Genomic DNA, 20,967 nt, shown 5'->3' on the forward strand with positions numbered 1-20,967 from the left:
CTGTAGAAAAAGAACGGTAGAATAATAAATAGCAACGATCAGATTTCAACAGTCTTTTCAGCGTCTCAAGAAAACGTTTTCATCCGCAACATTTTACTAAAACCAGAAGTGGTGAGATTTTACTAGTACTTTTGATTTCAGTACTTATTTCCATAGAGCCAAGAAATGTCGATTTTTTTTTTAACAGATTCAGCGCCCCTAGAACGAGTTTTGTATCGACTTTTATCTATGTGTTGAAACCGGAAGTGGGGAAAATCTTCATTTATTCGATTACAACACTGATCGCATAATGGATAAAACGGAAATAGTGACAAGCAGATTTTTTTTTTTTTTTTATATGGATTCAGTACCATTGTTTCATCTCTGATTGTATTCTTTTCATTGCAAGCAGAAGTGTTAGAGATCATTTACCACTTCCGGTTTTAATGTTAATTGCCATACAGCGAAAACAGTAAGAAATAGCGACTAATTTTTTTTTTTGGATATGGGTTCAGCGTCTATCTTTAGCCTTATTCCTCCGTTGCAGCCATTAGTTATATATGTACTACTTTAACATTAGAGTATTGAATAATGTCATATTATGAAACGAAACTCACTTGTTATTATATTTGACAATTCAATGCATCTGAAATCGCAGAAAGGGTTGGGCAAAAAGTAAGTATGACCAACGAGCAAGGAGGAGGGAGCGACCTGAAGTATACCGGGTGTATGAAAAGGGGCGCCAGGTGAATAGGGTCAGGAATTTTTAGTTTAGAGAGCAGAATTTCTGTAAACTACGTCTCAGAGAAATTCCATCTTAGTCAAAGAATCTTTGTACAAACTTTCATGTACCTGCACGCAAAGGTTCAGCTTCTTTTTCCGCGTTAGGAGTGAAATTTACCTTAATCCCGTCTTACCCACAGGCAGGGGTGTAACGTGGATCCATGGAGAATACTCTTTGTTCACTTTGTGAAGTTGCCCAGAAATAATTAATTTTTGGATATTAATTATTTTTACTTCTTATAAATTGTGTTTTGTGTGTTCATATGTATTTTAGGAATTGTATGATGTTAGTATGATGAATTTGTATTATGTTTGGTGTTGTAGTAATTGTTTCAAAATTTTGTTTTGTGGGCGCTAGTGTTTGCTATAGACGAGTATTCTTCTTACGTTTGCACATTGAAAGAATGTATGAATATGGTTTTAAAAGAGAAGATCCATTCCAAAGAAATTGACGAGTGAAGTAATTTCTTTACTTCCGCTTTCAATCTAAGTACAAAATTCCAAAACGCACAATTTCGGTTCCAAACACTACATCAACTAGGGAAGGAAAGCAGAGGCCGGTGTACGTTTTACTTTGTTTTCATGTAAATACGTTCCTTAGCTTTGATTTGTGTTTTTTAATTTCTTCTGTGAGAAGTTTAAACAAAAATAGAAATTCTCTCTTTCATTATAATATTCATCAGCTAACCCAAAACACAACCATTGAAGCTTCCGTATGTAGCTTACAAGGTGTGATCAAAATAACGGTGAATAATTTTATGAGAAACAAAGTAATAAGGTCATATGGAATTTGATTGAATCTCCTTCAAAGTACTGCCCTTCACTGACAATGGACTTATCCCAATGTTGAATCCAAGACTGGAAGCATTCCTGGAAGGCTTCTTTTGGAAAGGCGTTCAGCTGCTTTCTTGTGGCCTTCTCAATGTCAGGCATGGTATCTAAACGTTTTCCTTTAAACACGGTTTTAAATTTTGGGAAGAGCCAGAAGTCGCGTTATGTTATATCTGGAGAGTACGGTGGGTGTGGAAAGACACGAATATTTTTTTCGGCCAAAATCTCCTGTTCGTCAGTCAAAAGTTGGGGAACGAATTTCGCACTCACTCTTCTCATTTCCAAATCGATGGTTAAAGTGCTTTCCATGGACCCGTATGAGATGTTTATTTCTTTGAAAACTCTCGAATGGTTATTCGCCTATTCGAACGAACAATGTTTCCCACGGTTTCTTTTGTTTTTGAGGAAATGGATGTCCCGAACGTTGCTCGTCTTCTAGTGACTCATTTTCACGTTTAAATCGCTTATACCACTTGTAAACAATCTTCAGAATTACCGCATTGTCGCTATACACCAATTTCAACATTTCATGAGTTTCTGTGGCACTTTTTTGCAACCTAAAACAGAACTTAATGTTCACGCGTTGTCCGAAATCCATGATGCACGACAGACACGGTAAACACAACCTCACACTAGCGGCTCTGGACACTGACTGACAAGTCAGAACGTGTTCCAACTTGACGCTGCCTGTCTCAGGATCAGGCTGTCGGACAAATTACATCAAATGGTTGTAGCTTCAGCAGTCGCTGCTATAAAAATAAATAAAAATCATTCACCGCATTTTTTGATCGCACCTTTTATATCTTCGAAACCCAGCGGAAAGAAATGATGCAGGCAGTGCTGGCGGAAATACGTTATGCTTGACTCGTCCATTAAATATACAAATCTACCTAGTAGGTTAGATTATATCCTAGAGCATATGTCTGTAATTATGAATTAAGTGTACTTTTTTGTTTTCATACCCTAACAGTCTGGCACAACCAGGAAGACACCAAAGACAGTTACACATCATTCTCATATCTTTTTTGTGTCGGTGCGCAATTTTGTGTGTAAGATGAATGAGGACTCAGAATTGCTTATGACACTATACGATGCCAAAGAGGGACGAGCGATAACAGAAAACTACGTTGTTCGGTGGAGCAAAGAAGGCTTGGCTCGGGATATTGACCAGCTTCATAATTTAAGGGTTCTTTTTACGGTAAGTAGATTATTTTTGGGTTCTTTTATCTGTTTTCATATAATTCAAGGTAACTTTTAAAATACAAATGCACTTTAGTATCAATTTATTATTAGATAAATTTCTGTTCAAGCTTTATCCCCAGATTTAACTTCGAATTGTAGGTAGCTAAGTCAAAAATTAGTTATAGAGTTGATTACTTATTAATTAAAATTTACTGTAGATTTATTGGTGAAATAACCTAGTTTTATTGTAAACTATAAATTTAGTAGTACTGTGTTACACTTAAGTATAGGAATGGCGAAAGAAGGCTTTTGGAGGAAAAAAAAAACTATTTTGTGGGAGCTTGAGTAAAGAGTTGAAAAAAGACTCATAAAATGCTTCGTGTGAAGTATTTACTGTATAAGACAGAAACATGGACATTACGCAAAAATGAAGAAAAACGACTGGAAGCTTTTCAAATGTTGGTGTGGAGAAAAATTGAGAAAATAAGCTGGGTCGAGCAGAAAACGAACGAGAGGGTGTTAGAAATGGTAGGGGTGAAAAAGAACAATTTTAAATATTATTAAGAAGAGCAGGAGAAACTGGTTGGGACATTGGCTAAGAAATAACTGTATCATGAGGGACGTGCTAGAGGGTACGGTGACAGGAAAGAGAGGAAGGGGGCGAAGGAGACTATAATTAATTGACGATATCAAAACATAAAAATCATACGTGAAGACGAAGAGATTAGTGGAAAGCAGTGAAGCATGGAAGCTTCTCAGTTGCAGCAAATGACTTGCCAATAATAGCACAATACCTATGATGATGATAATGATGTTACAGCTAACATGGAATAAAATTATATTATGAACTGAAATGTTTTGACCAGTTGCAGCAAATGACATGCCAATAATGGCACAATACCTATGATGATGATAATGATGATGTTACAGTTAACATGGAATAAAGTTATATTATGAACTGAAATGTTTTGACCCATTAATGAGTTAACTGAGCGTGTTTTCTGCACACTATCTTCTCGATTCGTGGCTGATTTAAATAATACGTCGTCCTAAGAAGTTATCGCGCACTTCTGGGGATACGCGTACTCGAAGTTGAATACCACTGATAAAGAGCAGTGGATTTCGATTTTTCCATGTTCACAGGCCGATAAGATAGATCATGAAAGAAGAACGATCATGAATGTTACATACCTATTAACTTTAAAATTTGTCTTTCATATAAAACAGTGTTTATATAAAAAATCGGACTTCTGATTTTACCATCCGGGGAAATACATTAATTTGGTGGTTAGATGCTTAAAAGACATAATTTGAAAGCAACGGATGTTCGTGATTCCATAATATCAGGGATCAAATAACATTAAGTATCGTAAATGGAAAATTCCGAGATCATTTCTTGTTTCGATTACTTAATCTGAAATGTGTGTCAGTTACAGGAAAATTTGTAAATATCGCATCCGTGTTTTGCATGTGAATAGCAGTGCGTAAGTATGATTCCCTGTCAAAGTTAGGATTTTAGATTTCTGGGTTTCCGGTATCTATGTCCATTCAACACGTCACCAATGAGAGATGACGTCCCTCGGCGAGAGCACTATCCGGGGAAAGGGGAGGAAGGAAGCGGCGTGGGACCTATAAGTTAGACACTACCCGGCATTTGCATGATGTGAATGAGGAAAACCCAAGAAAACACCGTTTAGGATGGCTGGCCTGTAAAAGCTTTTTATACTTTTCGACCGATTGCCCCCACCGGGAATCGAACCTGGGACCGTTCGTACCGAAGGCGAGAGCGTTAGCGACTATGCTAAAGATATGCCTCATTGACTTGATCCCTAGTCTTCCGTTGCAAGCGCTGCTATCGGCTGAAGAATTCCACTCGCTTTCTCTCGCTTAGCAACAGCTGAACCCTTATTGGCTCAACGCGTGGATGTGTGAGGGTGTGAGCGTTAGTTCGCATTTTTGCCACGGCTCAAGTCATTTTGGCAGCACAATACGCGGTGCCACTCAAAGTTAGTGGAGTTGAGTAGTAAATATATTCTGAAATAAGAGTCAACTGTATTCACGATAGCAATTTAAGTAATAATCACGACAGTAATTTGTTCACTTTTATTTTTCTGTATATGAATGACTCGAATATTAGTGTTGAACTGCATTGAGAAGAATTCGTAACTGTATAATATCCATTTCTGTGTGTCTGTGTTTATATATCTATTAATAGGAGATGTTATGTCTTGCAGGACTTGGGCAGCCGAGATCTCAGCCGCGAAAAAGTGTATCTAGTGTGTTACGTAGTCCGAGTAGGCGCAATGGAATTAAAGGATACAGATTACAAACGGAATTCTCAAGCACCAAAGAAGTCACCAACGGAGGGCATGCGGAGGCCTTTCGGTGTTGCGGCAATGGATGTCACACTTTATTTATGTGGGAAAATTGAAAGCGACGAGGAGAAGCATCATTTTATTCCGTTTTTACAGTAAGTTCATCTTGTTGTTATCTATCTGTCTGTCTGTCTGTCTATCCATCTTTCCCTTTTTGGATTTTATTGACTCAACTTCAGTACTTGCAATACTGTTTTGACATTATTGACAAGTCATTCTCTTGTAATACTTTTTTTTTTTTTTTTTTAAAATATTAGTATCGCTGTAAACTCTGCTTTCTTTAGTTATTCTTCTATAGGTAGTTTATAGTTCTTTATTGACCAAGTATCATCGTAATTAAGTATCAGAAGTGCAAATTTGTGGATTGTAGGTCTAAGTTCAATTTCATTTTATTCCAGCGGTGTTCGAGGGTTCACGAAATATTTTGTAAGTTTTTTCCACCCAATTTTTACTAGCGTATGTGACAGTGTTCTCTACCTTATTTTATATTATAAGACAGAATCATGGTTCATAAAGTATATTAATTACTTAAATGAATAAAAATGTACCAACCTGTATCCAGTTTGAATTAGAAATTTAAGCTCTTGGCTTGGTATCTTCCTCAATAACACATTATCTAGTTACGTTAGATTCCTTAGAAAATTCTTCTTCTTCTCGTATATGTTCCATAAGTATATACGAAGGGGTACCCAAGAGAAACCGAACTTAGTTTTTAGTGGGCAGAGCTTTTGTAGTACCGCGGTACCGCGAGTACACATAGAGCGAACATTCCTGAGTCAGTAAGCCGAGTGCCTTCGCTGAAGAAGATCAGGACTAGTTTCGGCAGAGTTCATAGTGACAACTGTTTTGTGTGATCGTCGTTTTTGCAATGGCTGATTTTCGTGAAATTCTGTGTTTGCTCGGAAGAAGTGGAACAGAAACTCTTGAAATGTTAAAAACGACGTACAAGAACGATACTATGGAGAAAACTCAAGTCTTTGAATGGTTTTACCGTTTCAAAAGTGGCGAAATATCAATTGATGACAAACTTCGTTCTGGTCGTCCTTCCACGGCCCGAACAATGAAAATGTGGAAAAAAATTCGTGCAATCATCAACGAAGATCGACTAAGGACCATTGAAGAAATTGTGGAGCTGTCGGGAAGTGACTTGGAATTCAGTGCAGCTAATTTTGACAAAATTTGGGAATGAAAAAGGTGGCTGCCAAATTCGTACCACGACTACTGACTGTCAAACAAATCCAAGGTGGAAGCATGCTGTGCTTTAAAAGAAGAGTCCCGAAATGATTCATACTTTTTGAGAATGAAAAGAGACATAAAAGCGTTTTGCTGATGTTGCTGAGATGAAGAATAAAACGACCGAGGCGCTGTCGAGCATCACAAAAGATTAATGTCTTGAAAACTGGAATAAAAGATTAGACAGGTGTATTAGTGCAAGTGGGGAGTACTTTGAAGGGATTGAAGGTTTGTGCTTAAAATGTGAATAAATACGTTAAAAAAAGAAAAAAAGTTCGGTTTCTTTTGTATACTTCCTCGTGTGTATTAGTTACTGCTGTACAGATAAGCGAAGTTTTGTATGGGACAACCTACGTCTGCTTTTTAATGAAGATGAGCTTTCAAACGTACATTCTTCTCGTGATTACAAAAGGCGTTTTTATTCATGGTGTAGTAACGCGTTGTGTTGTGAGTTGCAGTCATAGGAAACAAAGGTATCCAGCAGCTAGGATATTTGGAAAAATCTAAAGGGAAAACAAATGGGCAAGGAATAATAATAATATCTGTAATAGAACTTTACAATTAAAGAGATCAACTGACACATTTAATCTCTTCTAGCTCTTTCTGTCGTTGCAGTTAAGTACATCTTCATGCATAACTACATCTTTTTTTCGCTTCTTGCTCGTTGTTGTTACTTAAATTCACTCTTCACGTCATTAACGTTTTCATTTTAACGCACTAATTTATATACAAGTACAAATATTGTTATCGAAGAGGATAGGTGTACTAGTCTATGTAATATTAACTTCGAGAACTGAAGTTATCCGTTTTCCATTATACAAGAGGAGCAACTTGTCTGTAGAGCTGTTCAAGAAATAATCCAGAGAAAAAGCCTAAGCAAACAGTGAGGTTTGTGAAATACAGAGTTTTCATAAAGTATGGACGGATTTAATTCGCTTATCATCAAATAAAGTGCAAACGGTAGCGGAAGGATTAAATTTTTACCTGTAATCTGCACCAGGTCAGTTCATTCACCACCACACCTCCAACTGGGCGCCATTTACGTCCACACATTCGCGTCGCCATGTTCCAACTGCTTGAGCATGGCATCACAGAAGTTGAACCGGATGTTCAAATCTTCATCATGCAGATTCTGGACTATCTTGATTTTGTAACCTTTGGCCTTGATCGTCTTCTTGGCTATCTTAAACACGGTTGTCTGTGGAATTCCGAGTTCCATGGACCGGAAACAACAATGAAAACAACAATGGATGGAATTTGGTAAGAAACTGACCCTTGCCCTCCCTCTCCCTCTCTCAACGTGTTCAGAGTTGCCGCTTATCTAACAGTGTTGCCAACTAAAACTTTAATCCTTCCGCTACCGTTTGCACTTTATTTGATTTCATTATGAGCATTTTTATGAAAATAATAAAGAAATTAAATCCGTCCAGATTTTATGAAAACCCTGTATAGGAACACAATATAAATTCCACGACACATCAGAACAGGTAACAATATTTGCTTTCTTATATAACTCTTGACATATTCTTTTCTTAATTACAGATGTGCGGAGAGGGACAATTTAGACGGAACGTTGAAGAAGATCCTAGCTCTTAAGGATGTGACTCAAAAAGATCATAAAGGACAGGGACTGTGGACTAGTTTGAAGCTGCTGCATGGAGATTTGAAGCAGGTATTATTTCAGACCCTTGAAATCATCCTCAGATAAAAGCCTGAGTACAACCGGTGGCTTAAATAGAAATCTCACCTCTGGTATGTGAGGTTCCTGGTTCGAGTCTAGCTCACGCTAAGTGGTTTTGTGGCGGACAAACACCGTATGTGTGGGTTTTCTTGGGGATTTACCGTTTCTTCTGTTCTTCCCACTCTCTTCACTCCACTAACTCATTCATTATTACTGTCTCGCTTAACCATGGTGCATAGTCGTGGGACGTTAACCTAAAGGAGTGAGTGATAGTTTCGGATCCTAGTTTATTTTCAGGAGACACTCTTCATTGCTAGTTCGAAGTGTAACCGTTACTAATGTGCTCTGTGTTGATTACGAGAAACGCGTAAAATAAGTTTTCTTGAGAGGTATTTTTATTCTTGGAGTAAGGCATACTGAAAAAAAAAATATATATCCTAGTGCTTATTTACAGGGAAAGATGGTAAAAAAGTAAAAGGGAAAAGTTCGTTACTACAATTTTGAATCAAACATAATTTACAACGTGAGCTCTATTATGGAGTCGTATGTATTGTGTTCTTTTATTTAAATGAAAATATGATTAAAGTAACATTTTTTGTTATTTTTTTAAATTCCATTATTAAGTGGTATCCTACGCATAGTAGATACTATATACAGAATGTTTCAAAACAACAAAGACAACATTTGGGAGGTGATTCCTGACATCAAGATAAGATAAAAAGTATAGCTCAACACAAGTGCTCCCTTTCGGAGCTATAGGCTACCGAAAACATGAAAAATGAACACTAAAGGTCCATAGCTCCGATACTATGGGATCTACAGTAGTCGGGTCAAGACTTCACTTAGGAACAAGTATGTGCCCTATCCAAGTTTCAGAATCCTGCGGTACTTCCGCAACAATTTTTATATAGGTAGTTGGTGAGTACTCCAAATTATATGCCCGTAGCAAAACTCCCTCTGTAAAAATTGTTGCGTGAGTACCGCATGATTCAGAAACATGTATTTTAGCACATATATTAGTTCCTAAGTGAAGTCTTGACCCGACTACGGTAGGTTCCACAGTTTTGGAGCTATGGACCTTCAAAGTTCATTTTTTCATGTTTTCGGCAGCCTATAACTCCGAAAAAAAGCATTTGTGCACCCAGGTTGGTCTATACTTTTTGTCTTATCTTGGTGTCAGGAACCACCTCCCAAAGGTTGTCGGTGTTATTTTGAAACATCCTATATATTAACAAGTGTCATCCCTTGCCTTGTCCTAGCATTAGGAGTTTTAAAAAATAAATGTATAGAAGTAAGCACTGCGTAAATCAGTAAATCTATATATATAAAAGAGAACGTACAAAATCCTTTGTCCGCTCATCACGCTAATACGGCTGAACCAATTTCTTTCATTTTTGGGGGGTTATTAGGATTTGGACCCTAGATGGTTTTTATCATATCACTTTAATTTTTAATTACCAGTGTCTTGAGATAATTGACCATTCAAGTGTCCATAACGTACAAATCCTTTGTTATTAGTTCATCATAGGTAAAAATAAACGTATTTATATGCAACCCGCATGACCGTGTCACTCGGCGGGTTAACATAAATGACAGGCGATATACAGCGGAAAATAGCTTGAATCTTCTGTTTAAAATTTTTAAATTGATTTGCTTATTTTTACAGACACTTTTACAATATGCCAGCACCGGGATGACCGCAGCGAAGCGGGGCGGGTTAACATAAATGACAGGCGATATAATGTTAAGATTTACTGCAATCTTCTATGGTTTTTATCATATCACTTGAAAGCGAAAAAGTAAAAATTATCTAAGTAACAAAGTTTATTGCGTTCCGGGGTGACCGCAGCGAAGCGGGGTGAACGCTGCTAGTATAAGTATAATAATTTGACTGAACTTCTGTTTCGTAAATTTAGTGAAATAACTATTATTTTCTTTTGCTCGAAATTGAATAGGAAACATACACATTGCTATGCAAAATACAATTAGTCTAGCAATTCGATACACAGAAGCAAAATGTAGAAAAAAATGCTGTATATAGAAAAATGTTTTTTGTTTTAGGTTCGAGAAGAGAATCCTCATTTAGTTTTGGGAAACGTTGCAATAGCACGAAAAATGGGATTCCCGGAAGTGATATTGCCAGGTGATGTGCGAAATGATTTGTACCTGACTTTAATAGGAGGAGAATTTTCTAAAGGGAATAAAACTGCTGATAAGAATGTAGAAGTTACAGTGCGGGTTTGTAACGAGAAAGGACAACCAATACCAGTAAGTACATTAGAAAGGAATGGTTCTGTCAGTGGTAAACTGTGATTCTTTTAACAAAAGTTTCTATGGCTTTTGTAGATATGTTCATCAATTTTCGATGTATTGTGTTGTACAGCACAACATTTCTGATTTTTTTTCCAAGTAGAGACCACTTTTATCAGTCACACTAACCTGCTCTGTTCCCTTCGAATGTAAATTTAATGCTTTGAGCATATACGTACATATATTAGCATTATACAAGAAAATAATTAGTTTTTTAAGAATTGAAGGCTATCAGGAATATTTCATAACAATAAATCTGTATACCGGTATATATAAACCATTAGAATTTGTGTAATAATACATTATTAAATTGTTTAATCTATACCTGTTTGAGATTATCAGCTATAATGTGTGATAACGCAATTAACTTGAATTTTATTTTTTTTTTCTGTCTTTTCTTTTGGACTATGCTCAATCTAAGAGGACCACTTGTAGTCCTCAGACCACAATTTGAGAAACGCAAGTACAGTAAAGTCTCAATTGTCCGCGAGTGCCGCGAAAAGAATTTTTGACCTTTCTGCAGTCGCGCTGAATTATTTTTTTTATAAGTAGTCGTTATGAACTGACATTCTACATGCAAATAAGTACTGTATGTTCTAAAATAAAAATAAATTGTTCTAAAATATAAAACTAAATTTCATTGTAAAAATCAATATTTCCAACAATAGTGCACGTTTCGAAGTGCAACTCGAAGAAGTGATAAGCAGAACGTGTGCATGTGTTTTCTAGGGGTTCTCCCGTTTCGTCCCACTTTCTTCATTCTATCGTTTCATTCATTTCTCATCACCACCGTCTCCTTTAGCCTCGCGGGCATAATCGTGGGACGTAAAACTTAAAGATTTCATTTCATTTCTGATAAGCAGAAGCTGATTGTTGTAAGGTATGAAAACGAGAATTCGAAAATGTGATTTACGTGGTAGTAAATTACATGCATTGTTCACTGCGAAGTAAAGAGTCCGCGGGCAACCACTGGCGGATTAATTACGAACCTTTGGGAAAAAAAAATCTCAGCCGACAACCGGTAAAATACAATATGCACTAGAGTGCGAAGGTCGAAAATTAGTGATAGGTTTACTGTGCATCGTATTCCTGTAGGCCTTCTCGGAATTCGTGGATGAGTGGCAGGCTCTTTCTCTTTTGTTTTGGTCATGGCTTTCAAATTCTCTGATCACTGACCTTGATGATCCGAGCAATACAAACAATAAAACATTGTTTTCATGTTGAAATACGTACTGTATTTTTATGTATATATATATTTTTGCACCTCATTTTTAGTCTTTTTTTCAGGTTCTCCGCGATTTTCGCTATCCGCGGTGCCCTTGCCATCCAATTTCACGGGTAATCGATGCTTTACTGTATAGTATATTATTCTCAAAGATGATAAAATGCATCACACGGGGGTTACAAAATTTATTAACAACAGTAATCTATTCAGAATTCCTAATACTTTTGTTGTATGCATTTTTTTTCGGTTTTAAGTGTGACTACGGTTTCCGATTTTGTTAGTTACAACTGTTATCAGAAAAGATTTGTCTTGAAATAAAACATTTTAGTGTTTAATAGTTATACTACTGTATAATTCTGCATTACTGCATTCTGCATTCTTAGAATCTATAATATTATAATATCAAGATATATCACTACAGTTATCATTATGCAGGATCAGATTTGAAGAAACAACCAAATGAATATCTGTATGACTAATACCTAATAAGTGATGACCAAATGGAGGCCCATGGATCTTTTTCCAACCCTTTGTGTAAGAGGAAAGTATGGTTCATCATCATAATATACCTCCTGAATCGAGGCATAACTTTTTAATTGAGAAAATATTTTCTTTTACTTTTGATTACCAAGCACATTTTACATTTGCACCGGGCTGATTTTTTAGAAATATGTAGTTTATGTTGAGTTACTTTCAAATGTACGTAGCTGAGGCGTAATTGGTCTAGACTAGGCATGTGTAAGTTGGAACAGTAAGTAGTCAATCACAGAGGACTTATTCTCATCGAGGGTCATACAAGATAATGTGTAATATCTTCACAAGAATTGAATAGGCATATTCAGTAGAGGAATACGTTCGTCGTACACTAAGATCATTGGAACATAGAAACTGTTATAACGGTAAGCAAAATATTTACTTACTAAAGAAAATAGGAAAAATCTTTTTATACACCATTTCAGTGGAAATCTTTATCCTTCATATTCTGTCAATGTTCGGTAGTACACTAAATGTTCCAACACAAAGGATATTTTCAAGGTGGACGTCAGTTATTCAGGGAAATCTTTCAAATCAATTTAAAACAGAGTTTCTCAACCTGTGATATACAGTGGTACGCAAACCACTGTTGTTGGTACATACAGCTTATGGAAGTAATAATTAATATGCTTCGGTAGTACGCCAGTGGAAAAGATTGAGAACCCCTGGTTTAAGAGATAACATAAGATAAACATTTTCAATAACGGGTCAGGTGAAGTGGCTGTTGCACATGGCTGGTTTAGACGCATGAAACAAGGAGGATACGTAGAAAACAAAAACTCAGAAAATTTACGACTAACGCACATATCAGCGTACCATCGCTTCAGAGGTGGGCAAGGAAAATAGCCTCCATTAATGGTGTTGTTTTCGTCCTGGGCCGCATTGCATTATAAAATGGTCATCACTGATCCAAATAATTTGTCAATCTCTTGTAGTATCTTAACAAACGCAGAAAGGCCAATTATGAGAAAAATCAGTATAAGATGGAATCGTAGGTTAACGGCTGTACTAGTTAAAAGGCAAAAAAGATGTAAAACTAACACGTAAAATTATATAAGAAAGGTATTTATATAGGCAAGTGAGAAAACAGCTAGAAATATTACAATTAAGATGACTGCAATTAACTTATCTTGAGTTCCATAACTAGCGTTTGACATGAAATTGAAACGGTATACTTTTATTCTCTTATTGTCCTCAGACTCCTGCATTTGCTTAGCCTACCGCCTCGCACCTCATATTTCAGCATTTGCTTCTGTTCTTCTCACGGCAAGGATACGTTCATGGCATTATTCTTTGCAAAAAACTTAAATCTTTTTTTTTCCGTAGAATATGCATTTAAATCAAAGTGAAAAGATAAAAACCAATGTCGGTCCAAGTGTTCAAAAATTCTTTTCAAATAGTTCACCTATTTTCCCCTGATGATGAGACTGACAGCCTGTCATCTTTTTATATATGGAAAAAGAAATTAGAAATTGCTCCCTTCTCTCGTTCAAAGCGGAATTTCTGGAAACGCTTTGGTATATGCCCACTTGTTTTGAATAAAGGATTTATATATGAAGTTTCATATTCCTATAGCACGGCCAACAACAGATGGTCTCTGACGTTTCTTACCACATGCGGTGGGACATTGCAGCCCCTACTTTGATACCAGTGTTACCAACCACAATCACTCTGTCTTATACCATTAATTAAATTGCCACTACAGTTGCACCGAAAAAAACCTTGACACGCGAGTAGTGGCAATGCCACTGCGAGCTGTCAGAGACGTTCTCTTACTGGACGCAGTATAACATGTCCTTAATGTTAATGGATTTCGAGATATGTCCATCATATTATAACAATTGCAACCCCCACCCTTCTGAGAGAAACGTGAGGAAACGCTGTAACACGTCTTTAATTATTTTGGACGAAAAGCCCAAATACCAATTTTTATGCCTCGAACGTTTAGGTATATCGAGATATGGCCATCTTTTGCTTCTGATATTTTCCTTTCTTTCAAGATTCTGGCTTAAAGTTGGTTTAAAGGGACAAGTTTTGCCGATAGATGTCACTACAGTCTTTGTATCTCTCCCATGTATTTTTACCTTTCACGAAAATTCACAATTTCTGTTACAAATTTCAACCTAGAGACTTGAAATTTTTAGAGAAGGAGCGTCGTAACCTATTAAAGGGAACAATCCGTGCCGATTTTTTATTTAGAATTTTCTTCATTGTTGAAATGACTTGATTGTTGAAATGGATATCCAAACCTTTAACAATCGAACTGTTTCAACAATGAAGAAAATTCTAAATAAAAAATCGGCACGGATTGTTCCCTTTAATAAGTTACGAAATTCCTTCTCTAAAAATTTCAAGTCTCTAGGTTGAAATTTGTAAAAGAAATTGTGAATTTTCGTGAAAGGTAAAAATACATGGGAGAGATACAAAGACTGTAGTGACATCTATCGGCAAAACTTGTTCCTTTACACTAACCTTAAGCAGTTTGGCCTGAGCGTTGATCTTTCAGTCACTCTCTCACTCAGGCTTATATATATATATATAGATTCCTTTAGATTTTTTTTCTTGCTTCATCCTGATAATGTACATGGTAATGATACCTTGGTAATGTAATGATGAGTTGCGTCTTAAAAATATTGACTGGTAGTTTTATAATTTGGAAAGCAAATATGCTAATATTGTATCTTATTATTATTATTTTTGTAATATATTTGTAAATAATGTTGTATTATTTATTATGTTTCAGGGTGTGATAATGATGGGGGGTGGAGTAGAACCTTTGAATGAGTATAGATCTGTAATATATTACCATGAAGATAAACCAAAGTGGAACGAAATATTTAAAGTTGCCATACCGATAGACGAATTCAAAGGGAGCCACCTAAAATTTACGTTTAAACATAGGTAATATATTTTGGCATAACTTCCATTCTTTCTTTCTTGCTTTCTCCACGTTTTAGCGAAATCCGTTATAGTGTGTGTGATTATGTTTTCACTATTTAATTATTTATAGGTTTTTTATAGGTAATATATATTTATAGCTTTTTTTTTTTTTTTTTATCGTCATCTTCTAAAATGGTTCCGAGCCCATGAGAAAAATTACCTCAATTGGATAACATTAAATGGTCTCTCAAGAGATCTCATGTTCCAAATGTATTTATAATATAAATATTAGGTAAAAGTAGTTTATAAGTTTATTCATTAGGTCCATCTTTTGTGTAATATAGTTCCAATTTTCTTCACTCACTCTGTCTTCTTTTCACTGTACCTCCATTCAAATAACTTTTTCTTATTATTTCGCTACTTTCACATTCTCCATTAATGTATTTACAGCTGTTGCACCTACAAACTCTTCGGTAATATTCTTTCTGTACTGTTTTTTCCTCTCTAGATACTCACTCAGATTTTGACTTGGCCACATGTCTTCCTTCATAGTTTCTAGCACAAGAACCAATGGACTAAAATGTCAAACTATATATAATGATATATATTTTTTTTTAGTCTCCTTTTTCTTCACTCTTACATACTTTGATACCGAAACATTCAATATTAAAAGCTAAATTCTTGTGCTATTTCTTGTTCGTAACTACTTTTATTTTCATTTTCAAATGCATACGCTCGGATCTTCTCGTTCGAAGAATGTACATATACATTTTTTACTCACCTCTATGGTCCCTGAAGAGAGATAAAACATCTGTGGTATAAAATATCTATGGTATTTCAAACACTGTTCTGTTTTTTTTTTTTTTTTTTTTTTCAGCTGTAAAGATTGCTACTTTTTTCACATGTTTCCATTTCTTACATATTTTAAGAATCTTTAAATTTGTGTATTGTTTGCCAAACGTGGTACAAACTTTATAACTTGAAAGTTACTTGACATAATTGAGTTTATAAAATGCACCGTGTTTCAGAAAGAATGACCTCGGAAACATGGGACGTGCCGGTAAGGAAATCGTGTTGTTTGAGTGGGCGTGGCCTAGTTTCAGAAAATCGTCGCTAGATATTAGTCAGTGTGTCTTCTTAGTTTACAGTCAGCCAGAAGTAAGATGGCGTCCGCTCAATAGAAGGCGTTTTGTGTGCTGCAATTTGCGAAGACTGAGTCAGTGATTTCGGTCCAGCGCGCTTTTCGTCGGCGTTTCGACATAGATCCGCCTGCACCCAAAAACATTCGTCGTTGGTATCGCCAATTTGAAGAGACAGGATGCTTGTGCAAAGTTAAGAGTCCAGGTCGGCCTTGTACATCCAATAAAATGGTGGAAACAATTCGGCAAACGTTTGAACAGAGTCCGTGAAAGTCTACTCGCCGCGCAAGCAGAGAATAGCATAGCTCAAACTTGAAGGCTTTGTGAGTATTTTGCAATTCATCCCACCTTTGTAGTATGTTTTTATCGTTACATATAACTAACTAACTAACTAACTATATGGCCAATGGAACCCGGAGGTACAATGCCGCCTTCACAAAAGCTCTCCACTGACTTCTATCCTTAGCCAACTGGATCCAGTTTCTACTTTGTATTTCTATTTCTGCGAGATCCATTTTAATATTGTCCTCCCATCTGCGCCTAGGTCTTCCTAATGGTCGTTTTCCGACTGTTTTCCAGTCAAGACTTTGTGAGAGCGTTTCTACTTTCTTCCATCCTGGCTACATCACCTGCCCACCTAAGCCTCTTAGACTTGATGACCCTAACAATGTTTGGTAAACTGTATAAATTATGTAGTTCCTCGATATGGAGTTTCCGCCATTCCCTATTCCCGTTCTTCTTGGGTTCGAATATTCGTCTCAGGATCTTGTTCTCAAATACTTTCAGTCTATATTCTTCCCTCAGAGTAAGCAACTATGTTTCGCAACTATATAGAACAACAGGCATGAATAATTCCTCCTGGTATTTCAAATTCCTCGACAGAATTCGCGACAAGAGATTTTGAACTGAATAATAACATGAATTCCCTGCTTTTAGTCAACGTTTAATTTCTTCGTGAATATGATATTCGCCTGTTAATATTGATCCTAGATATTTGAAAATATCCACTTTATCAAAAGTACTGTTTAATATTTTAACGCATCCATAATTTGCAGCATTACGGTCCCGACGTACTTTCATGTATTTAGTTTTCTCTGCATTTACTTCTAAACCCATCTCCCTATAAGCCTTTAATACGACCTCTGCATTTCTTTCTATTGTTCTCCTATCATCCCCTATTAAATTTACATCATCACCATACGCCATAACCTAGTGAACACCGTTCAACTCTAGGCCCCGATTGCTATCTTTGATTTTCCTTATAGCGTATTCCAGGACAAAGTTGAATAATAATGGCGGCAACGCATCTCCTTGTTTCAGGCCATTTTCAACGTGAAAGCTCGTGGACAAAAATTTTCCTACCCGGACTTTACTTTGGGATTTATTTAAAGATAACTTAATTAATCTAACTAGCTTTTTCGGTATTCCAAATTCTGTAACAATCAATTTTTATCATTAAGATCAGGTCATTCGTTTTGAAACACCCTGTATACTTTTAGTGTTTAAAGCTGTTGACTTTCTTGTATTTAAACACACATTTTCTTCTTCTTATGAACTTCTATGTATATCTTTACTTAAACTAGATATAAAATTTAATAAGATAAGTATGAGGTAATCTGTATTTAATATGTTTGAAAACTGAAAGTTCTATCTTATGCTTTTCCAGGTCGTCCAATGAAGCCAAAGATAAATCGGAGAAGCCATTTGCCTTGTCATACGTGAAACTTATGCAGGAGAATGGAACAACGTTATGTGATACACAGCACGAACTTCTTGTATATAAGGTATGAATAATGTCGCCGGAAGATAGGGCAACAGTAGTATAATAGTGTTTATAATAATATTACTGTATGTTACGTTTCTCTAATGCTTAAGATATGTTCGTGAAACTATATGTCTGAAGGAATCTACTCTTCATTTACTTGATTACTATTATGGACCTTCATTTAGCTCGTAACATTTCCTAATTTATGATCCTTTTATATATAACTGAGTGACGTGTCTTTGAAGTGCAAGTTTCCGGCTCCATTCCTGTTAGGAACACGTAATTGTTGGTGGTGCTCTAGGATCGTGAGGTAATTGGATAACTCATTAAATTAAGAGGGTCTGCATTTCATCCAACTAAATACAGTCTTGCCGTCCGTTTATAACCTTTTATGGGTTGCTAGGTCAGAGTGTTTTCTTTTTTTCCTTTTCTGTTTCTTTCTTTTCTTTTCTTTTAATGTGAAATGATTGGTTTTGTAGTGTACGAGGTGTGATTGGAAAGTTTTAAGACTGGGCTTGTAATTTAAAAATGGTAGTACTTACAGTCTATTCTGATGGATTTCTTTCAAAGCACTTCCTTGCTGAATGAACATATCGATTGGGGTTGCGGAATATTGAATTTGGCCAAAAATTCCTGGATCGAAAACGCACAATGCGCTGGTGCATTGTCTTGATGGAGAATCCAATTCTTTTCTTTACAGAGGGCAGGCCTTTTCCGCCGCACATTTTCGCGCAGACGCTGAAGGACACTTTTGTAGTATTCCTGGTTGACTTTCTGCACCTTAGGGGCAAATTCATAATGCACGATACCCTCAGAATCGAAAAAAAAAAAGAAAGAAAAAAAAAGAAACCAACATTTCTTCACATTCGACCGAGTTTGTCGCGCTTTGTGGCGAATCTGGGCTCTTCCACTGAGAAGATTGGGCCTTTGTTCCTGGGTCATACCCATAAACCCATGATTCGTCACTTGTTATTACCCTATTCAAGAAACCTGAGTCCATTTCGGCTCGATTAAACTGTTCTTGGGACACTTCAAGTCTGTGTTGTTTCTGCTCGTGTGACAACACTTTTGGAATGAATTTCACGGACACTCGACGCATGTTCAAATCATCAGTTAAAATTGACTGAACCGCATAGAAACATAAATTCAGGTCTTCAGCCATCTCCCTAATTGTAAGTCTAGGGTTCGAGCGCACTAAATCGTCAACTTTCGCAATGTTTTCGTTAGTTTTTGATGTTGAAGGCTGGCCAGACCGGGGGTCATCCTATACTGACTCGCGGCTATCTTTGAATCTGTGAAACCAGATAAACACGTTTGACCGGGTCAGACATTTGTCTCCAAAAGCTGTTTTTAAGAGTTCGTAAGTCTCTGAAGTAGATTTCTCAGTTTTAAAACAAAATTTCACACACACGTGTTGTTCCAATTTTTCATCATTTTGCGCACTTAAAAATCCGCCAAGACACACACACACACACACACACGTCCGCACTCTATTGGTTGCTACACCGTACTAAATAAAGATATCTCGGTGCATGTTTCAACATGTCTCAAGGACACACCAAGCCACCGCTTCCATGCTAACGGGCGATTATATCTGTTCCTCCTGAGCAGTGTTGCCAACTGTCTTAAAACCTTCCAATCACACCACGTATTACATTATTTTTCTTTAAAAAGATATAAAGTGGTTGGATTCTAGTGTTATTATATTTTTCGTAAAAATGATGGTAAGTTAGTAAGTATCTGCAATCAATTTTTATTATTTATTACCACAAGAGTACAGTGCTTTTACTCATATTGTTTTTCAACATAGTCACTCTGCTTTTCAATGCACCTTGTGCACCGTTGCACAAGCTTCCCGATACCTTCTGTAAAGAACGCTTTTGGTTGCGCAGCAAGCCACGAATACACTGCTTCCTTTACTTGTTGATGGGAGCTGAATCGACGGCCTCTGGACCAAACAGATGGTAATCCGACGGAGCGAGATCGGGACTGTATGCAGGATGCTCCAATACCTCGAAACGCAGCATAAGAACGCCTTCCGACAATCGACCTCTGCGTATATTACAAATTGCAGGCTTCAACTTTTTACCAGCATATCACTTACCTTTTACTCTTTATTGTTGACCCCTTTTCCAGGTAATGTTCCAGGATTGTGCCTTGTAAGTCCCAAAACACTGTGAGTATCATTATTCCTGGAAAAGGTTGACTCCTGAATTTTTTCTTGACTGGTGATCCATTCCATGCTCTGGCGTTTGCTCTCTGGTTCAAAGTGATGAATCCACGTTTCATCTTCAGTGATGATTCGCCCGAAAAACGCTTCACCCTTGTTAGCATAAAGGTCAAGTAGGTGCTGATAGATTTCACACAGTTTCACTTGTGCTCTTCATCGAGTTTTTTTTTCTCGGAATCTATCTCGCACAGACTTTGTGAAAGTTGAGCCTATTATGCATGATGTCATATGCAGACCCATGACTAATCTGCGTAAGAGTTGCCACTTCATCAGCAGTTACTCGTCTCTTGTTCAGAGTCGAGGCACAGACTTATTCAATAATGGACCAGGATACCTTAAAAGAGACAGAGAGAGAGAGAGAGAGACAGAGAGAGAAAGAGAGAGAGACAGAAGCTGTTCTTCTTTGGCGCACATAGAAAGTGGCACGGCCATCTTTACTTCAACAGCACAAAGCGGACTGATGTGATAACACTGAAACCTACCACAGGTAAAGCCAACGGTGGCACCTAGTGTCTGGTGAGCACACATTGCCGTAAAGAAATAGAATCATATTGCAGTTACTTATTGACTTACTCTTTTATGCATCGCATTTACAAAATATTATTTGTATATGACTGCTAGTTTAAATATTTTGAATTAGCAATGCAGTACTTTAAATTGTTTCATATGTAGCAAGTAAGGCATAGAAGAACGATTGAATAACATACAAAAATCCCGACATTATTGTTCTGTTCCTCTCTTATGTGGACTGCTGCCTGGAAGCCCTTTCTCGTGTAGCATTAGCCAGGGGTGCCCACAAGGGGGGGTTATGACGCAAACT

The 20,967-nt window shown here is 36.8% G+C and overlaps 1 protein-coding gene across 9 annotated transcripts in view; it reads left to right on the forward strand.

Annotated features, from left to right (window-relative positions):
• The window catches only part of LOC145667074 (dedicator of cytokinesis protein 1-like), a 172,607-nt gene that overhangs the window by 36,597 nt on the left and 115,043 nt on the right, over positions 1-20,967 (forward strand). For all 9 annotated transcript variants that reach the window (XM_081734781.1, XM_081734782.1, XM_081734783.1 and 6 more), the window contains exons 6-11: positions 2,564-2,791; positions 5,010-5,245; positions 7,926-8,055; positions 10,126-10,332; positions 14,877-15,034; positions 17,819-17,936. In XM_081734781.1, coding sequence (XP_081590907.1) covers positions 2,564-2,791; positions 5,010-5,245; positions 7,926-8,055; positions 10,126-10,332; positions 14,877-15,034; positions 17,819-17,936 — 1,077 coding nt within the window. The remainder of the gene's footprint in view (positions 1-2,563; positions 2,792-5,009; positions 5,246-7,925; positions 8,056-10,125; positions 10,333-14,876; positions 15,035-17,818; positions 17,937-20,967) is intronic.

This window comes from Thermobia domestica, chromosome 12 (assembly GCF_964235325.1).
Source record: "Thermobia domestica chromosome 12, izTheDome1.hap1.1, whole genome shotgun sequence".
NCBI lineage: Eukaryota > Metazoa > Arthropoda > Insecta > Zygentoma > Lepismatidae > Thermobia > Thermobia domestica.